Here is a 6,003-nt window from a genome sequence, read left to right as displayed (position 1 = left end):
GTTCTTGCTGGGCAAGACCCTGCTTCCCTGGCCCCATTTCTTGGGGAGTGGTGGTGCAGAAATATGAGCTCACGTTATTTTCAGCATCCCCGGGTCTCTACTCATTAACTTGACATGCATGGCAAAGCAGATGCAAGCAGCCATCAGTGATAAATTGAGAGCGTGAATACAGTTAAGAACACAGCAAATGTGGTTGTGAAAGAGCCAGCTGTGCCTCGGAGTGTGATGCTGCTTTGAAGGACCTCTCGGGTCGGGCTGGAACAGGTCACTGGGCACATCTCGGGTACAGAGTGCCAAAGCCCAAATGAGTGATCAAAGCCATTTCCCAGCAAGGTGCACCAGGAGGGTCCAAGAGGGACCTGGTGTCCACCCTACCTTGATAAGAGCTTTTACCATTAAGACCTTTTTCTTTTATTTTTACTTTAGGAGTTTTTCCAGTTGTCTGCAAGCTCAAACATTGCAGGCAGAGTGTGGAGGTGACCAGTGTGTTGGGCCAGCTAAGCACAGCAACTGCGTATGGTGCAGACAGGGATGTTGTAGCTGTGATGATGAACAATGCCCTTAGAAACTTGCCACGGTGGACTGGTGGTGGAGAGGGACTTACGGAGAACATCCTTGTCAAGAAGGGCTCTGTCCACTCACCACAGGATGGTCTTGGGCCAGAGACAGCAGAGTGAGCTCCTGGGCTGCATCACCGTGAGGGTTTGACTGGGTGACCACAGAGGTGCCTCTGTGCAGTAGCAAGGCTGCTGGAGTGCTGCCAGGGAGGCTGGCTCCAGGTCAGGATGGGTTTCCCAAGGCTGCAGACTTCCATATCCAGATGGCCCCTGCCCCTTCTTTCAAGGCTGACCATTGTCATTCGTTGCTCGTCTGGTGTCTTACAGGGCCTGATGATGTCTCAGAAGGGGATCTGAGCAGCCCTACACACTAAACTGGCCTCAGTGCCTTCTCTGGTTTCCTCGTTTCCATCTCACTCTGAGCTGTTAGCTCAGCAGGTCCACAGGAAGGGTGATGGCCCTTCGTGAACCTGGCGGGAGCCAGGGAGTAGTTGTTGTCTTGCTCAGGGCAGCGTCAGAGCTATTTCAAAACCAATGAGCTGTTTTCATCTGTTGTGTCGAGTATTGCTAAAAAGGGCAATGCTTGTTGTTCTGTCATTCTTATTCCTTTTTCCTCTTTTCTCACTTCCCCGTGTGCGTCCATGTTGCAAGGCCACTACTCTGTTGAGTTTTGCTTCAGGGCTGGGCAGGGGGGTGGGGGAGGAGGTGTTGAGAGAAATGACGACATTAATGAACATGGTCTTGTCAACACCGTGGGAAAAACACTGAAAAATCACTCCCTGAGAGTTATTTAGACAGCTTGATGGGCGGCATAAATTTCTGGGAGCAGGAGATGTGCTTTGGGGCAAGCAGTGGTTAGTGTGAGCAGCTACTACAAGCACTGTGAGAACGTGCTTGTGAAGAACAGGGTCTCTCACACTCTAAAACGCTGGTATAACTGAGGATAGCCCGTGTTTGTGGGGTTTGAAAGATGTGCTGGCAGTCCTTCCCTGCACACCAGTAAGAAATGTGCAGCCACCTCCCCAGCCTCGGGGTCAGAGCCCCCACGCACAGCATCATGTCCTGGCCCTACTTCCCATGCAGGTCTGACTCCAACACCCCATCCTTCTTCCTCCTCCTGCACGTGGACAGGGGCCAGCCTGATGGCTGCTGCGCTGACAGGCTGGACCTCACCACGCAGTGTGAGGGAGCCTCTCCGCTTCCCTCGGAGGTGGGGCTGAGGCTCTGCTGGGATGTCAATTTTCTGTGCTGTGACACTGGAAGCCCTCGCTTGTTGGAAACCCTCTGCAGGAAAACTTATATTAAGTCACTATGTGAAATACTTCATTTCTTTGACGAAACAGTTAAATGTAAAGCAAGTACTAACAGACTTTTTTTTTTTGCCATATATCTAGCATGCCATGCTGGTTAATTAGTAGAAATGGTCCTTTTGTTAATTTTGATTCCCCCTTCCATCCAAATATAGCTCAACGCAGAAGCTGAGAATACTCACATTTAGTAAAAACTAAATGCAGTGCTTGAGGTTTTCCAGTGTTACGCAGACACAACCACACAGGTCACAGAGTCTGGATAAACACTACGTCGAGCTTTGCAGCAGCTCAGTTTGTGTTCCTGCTCTGCCTACTTCCACATCTAGTCCAAAAGCTATGTCTACTGGAAACTGTCACTGTTTCTGAAAGAGCACACAAGCACCCGTCCTGAGTCAGCCTACACCCCGGGGTGCCCTGCCCTGCCCTGGCCCGGGCTGCCTGACTCCCGGTGCTGCTCTCGGGCTCTGCCAGCAGTGGGATGGCTGCAGGAAGGGGACTCATCTTGGGGCCACTGTCCTCTGCAGCCATTTCCTACAGGGTTCAAGGGCTCACATCCCTGAGGCCACCATGCACCTGGTGGTCACAGAGGTGCTTTTTGTCTTGCAGATAATGTCGCCTGACTGCTGCCTCCCGCCGTCAGTGGTGACCTGGGTACTGCTGCTGGTGACAACAGGTGAGCCCAACCTGCCCTTCTTTGCTGCCTTCCTCACAGCTTCTTACATGGGCAGTGAAATAAGGGAGGAACCCAAATACTGCCTAGCAGCAACAGGAATGTGGCAGTGAGAGGCGTGCAAGGGCCAGATCCTCCATTTCCCGGGATCTGAAGGTAACTTGAGCCACCCCACCTGAGGGATAGCAAGGCAGGTGATGACCCTGCCCATGCTCCCCAGGGTGGGTTTTATAGGCAGAGCAGGCTCAGAACAGCATGAGTCCCCAGTGCTGGGTGTCAGAGCACCCTGCGGCTGCTGCTGCAGACTGGCCCCAACTCTGTCTTCTCTCCATTTCAGCCTTTGCCATGGAGTGCCCGAAGATCAAGGTTGGGACATGCAAGGACTGCATCCAATCTGGTCCTGGCTGCGCCTGGTGCAAGGAGCCGGTGGGTCCGTTTAGCCCCTCATGCTAGGGGTCAGCCCCCAGGGTTCAGTTAACAGGCAGTGGGATAGTCACCGTGCCTGCCCAGCTCTGCCCATGGTGCAGACAGTGTTGTGCGAGTATTTCATGCCCTACATGGTGGAAGGGGCCAAGAGGGATCTGACGGACAGGACCCTTTATCCTTTCTTTCTCCGTCAATAGCTCGAAGGCCTGGTTTGGGAGCTGGGTCATCTTGTAAAGAGCCAGTTCACCTTCTGCACCTCTGATTTTCTCCCGCTGGTGTTTGAACACGCAGAGTTTCACCAAAGCCGGTGAGCCAGACTCCATCCGCTGTGACACCATGGAGCAGCTGCAGCAGAGGGGATGCCCACGTGACAAGATTGAGTTTCCAGTCAATGACATTACAACAACACAGGGCAAACCCTTAAGCAATGATGTACAGCTGAATCCCCAAGAGGTGCACCTGAAGCTGAGGATAGGTACGGTCTGCCTGGCATTCCCAATGCTTTTCTGCTCACCTCCAGCTTCAGCTGGGATGTGGCAGCACGTCGCAGCCCACATTTGAATCATAAAATCACAGAGTCACAGAATGCTTTGGGTTGAAAGGGTCCTTTAAAGGAAGTCTGGTCCAAACCCCCTGCAGTGAGCAGGGACATCTTCAGCTAGTGTAGGTTGCTCAAAGCCCTAAGATCCAACCTGACCTGGAATGTTTCCAGGGATGGGGCTTCTACCACCTCTCTGGGTGATTTATGTCAGTGTTTCACCACCCTCAGCATAAAAAAAATACTTCCTTTTCTTCTGAAAGAGAGGAGGATCTCAGCAGGTGGTGGGCAGTGGGGTGGGATGTGAGCCACAGCACAACAGCTGATCCCATCATCCCTGTCCTGCAGGCCAGCCCGCTGAATTTGAGGTGAAGTTTCGCCGTGCTGTGGGGTACCCCATTGATCTCTACTACCTCATGGACCTCTCCTACTCCATGCTTGATGACCTGGAGAAGGTGAAGAAGCTGGGAGGGGAACTGCTTAGGGCACTGGAGAGCACCACCCCTTCTCGCCGCATAGGTGAGCCTGTCTCCGGCACGGGACGCCAGCACAGCTGCAAAGAGCAGCAGGGCTGGAGTGGGATGCAGGCAGTAGTGAGCGGGCAGTGTGACCTGTCCTCTGCTAGGCTGGAGATTGTTCCAGGGTGAGGGACGTGGACATGTACACAGGCACCAGCAGATTGTCCATGCCCTGTGCTGAGGGGATGCCTGCTGGTCCCTGCCGTCCCTGCCCTGACGCTGCAGTGTTGGATGCCCCAGGGTTTGGCTCCTTCGTGGACAAGACAGTGCTGCCCTTTGTGAACACGCACCCCGAGAAGCTGAAGAACCCCTGCCCCAAAAAGGACAAGCAATGCCAGCCTCCCTTCGCCTTCAAGCACATCCTCTCACTGACCGATGATGCCAAGAAGTTCGAGAGCGAAGTGGGGAAGCAGTTCATCTCAGGGAACCTGGATGCCCCAGAGGGGGGGCTGGATGCCATGATGCAGGCAGCGGTGTGTGGGGTGAGTCCCTGTGTCTATCCTGCTGCTGGCAGCTATGTACAGGTACGAGGGCTGCGACCTATGCTCACAGACTGTCCCTCAGGAGGTGGCTCTGCCCCTCTCCCGGTGAGCTCTGGAAGCTCATCATGTATAAGACCTGATTCAGCAACAGGGCAGGTTGCTCTGGGGAGGTACAAGAGAGCATCTTGCCCTGGAGCCTCCTGACCTGGTCTCCTGTAACCCACCGCTCCTGTGTCCCCTGCCCCACACTCTGGCTGACGTGAGATTTTGGCAAGGGCTGTACCATGCCTGCTGGCACTGTCCTCCCAGCTCCACTCAGAGACAGGTCTCCATGCCACTTGCAGGACTTGATCGGCTGGCGCAACGTGACCCGCTTGCTTGTGTATGCTACTGACGATGGCTTCCACTTTGCTGGTGATGGCAAACTTGGGGCCATTCTGACCCCCAACGATGGCCAGTGCCACTTAGAGGACAACATGTACAAAAAGAGCAATGAGTTTGTAAGTACCCCAGGGGCTGCTCAGCAGCTCTGCACTCTCAGCGTCGCTCCCTCAGGCGGAAAAAAGAGTCACATGGAAAGCCTGTTTCTGAGACCACAAGGTCACCTTAATCACCATAATTTGGGCTGCAAAGCCCAAACTGTCCACTCTTCTGCTGGTGGTGGGGGATTGTGCTGAGTGCAATGTCCCTCTTCCCACCTAGGACTACCCGTCTGTCGGCCAGCTGGTCCAGAAACTTGCTGAAAACAACATTCAGCCCATTTTTGCTGTCACCAGTAAGGTGGTGGATGTTTACAAGGTAAGGAGAGTTCAGATGGTGCAGGTGCCTCCATCCCTCCCCAGGAGGAGAGAAAGAGCTGTGCATGTCCTCCCACTGCTGCCCCCTGCTCCGCCGTCCCACCTCTTTGCTCTCCATTGGCAGAAACTCAGTGAGATGATCCCAAAGTCAGCAGTGGGAGAGCTGAACGAGGACTCCAGCAACATCATTGAACTCATCCAGGTGGCCTACAATGTAAGTGCTGGAGGGGGCTGTGTTCTGCCTGTCCAGCAGGGCTCAGAACTGGGAAAGGTTTCCACCATGTGTCCTCACTGTCAGAGAGCAGTGGGGACTAGGCCTTTGAGTACAGGACACACTGAGCCCCTCTGCCCACAGCAAGCAAAAGGTTCCTGCCCCTCTAGTGCTATCACCTGTCTTTCCAGAACCACCCCAGGCAGCTGAGGTGCCAGCCTGGGGTGCTCCCTGCCCTCTTGGGCTGGAGGGAAGCCCTGACCTGCAACCCCGCATCTCCTTGCTTTGGTCTTCTCTTGGACTGATGGCACTTTCTCTACCGTTTCCCCACAGAACCTCTCCTCACGGATCATCCTGGACCACTCCACCCTGCCTGATGTCCTAGATGTCAAATATGACTCCATGTGCAGTCCCTCCAATGTCATCTTGGACAAAGCGAGAGGGCAGTGCGACAATGTCAAGATCAATGAAGAGGTACATTCTCCCATACCAGG

General features: G+C 54.1%; 1 protein-coding gene across 1 annotated transcript in view; it reads left to right on the top strand.

Moving 5' to 3' along the window:
- Nucleotides 1-2,476: 2,476 nt before the first annotated feature.
- The window catches only part of ITGB2 (integrin, beta 2 (complement component 3 receptor 3 and 4 subunit)), a 6,454-nt gene continuing 2,927 nt past the window's right edge, over nucleotides 2,477-6,003 (top strand). Inside the window, exons 1-9 of the mRNA XM_010139216.1 lie at nucleotides 2,477-2,540; nucleotides 2,875-2,963; nucleotides 3,255-3,438; nucleotides 3,850-4,020; nucleotides 4,260-4,501; nucleotides 4,846-5,001; nucleotides 5,204-5,299; nucleotides 5,423-5,512; nucleotides 5,843-5,983. Coding sequence (XP_010137518.1) covers nucleotides 2,477-2,540; nucleotides 2,875-2,963; nucleotides 3,255-3,438; nucleotides 3,850-4,020; nucleotides 4,260-4,501; nucleotides 4,846-5,001; nucleotides 5,204-5,299; nucleotides 5,423-5,512; nucleotides 5,843-5,983 — 1,233 coding nt within the window. The remainder of the gene's footprint in view (nucleotides 2,541-2,874; nucleotides 2,964-3,254; nucleotides 3,439-3,849; nucleotides 4,021-4,259; nucleotides 4,502-4,845; nucleotides 5,002-5,203; nucleotides 5,300-5,422; nucleotides 5,513-5,842; nucleotides 5,984-6,003) is intronic.

Source organism: Buceros rhinoceros, unplaced genomic scaffold (genome assembly GCF_000710305.1).
Source record: "Buceros rhinoceros silvestris isolate BGI_N320 unplaced genomic scaffold, ASM71030v1 scaffold1917, whole genome shotgun sequence".
Lineage (NCBI taxonomy): Eukaryota > Metazoa > Chordata > Aves > Bucerotiformes > Bucerotidae > Buceros > Buceros rhinoceros.
The sequence above is the reverse complement of the archived record's forward strand: the minus strand, read 5'-3'. Positions and strand labels throughout refer to the sequence as shown.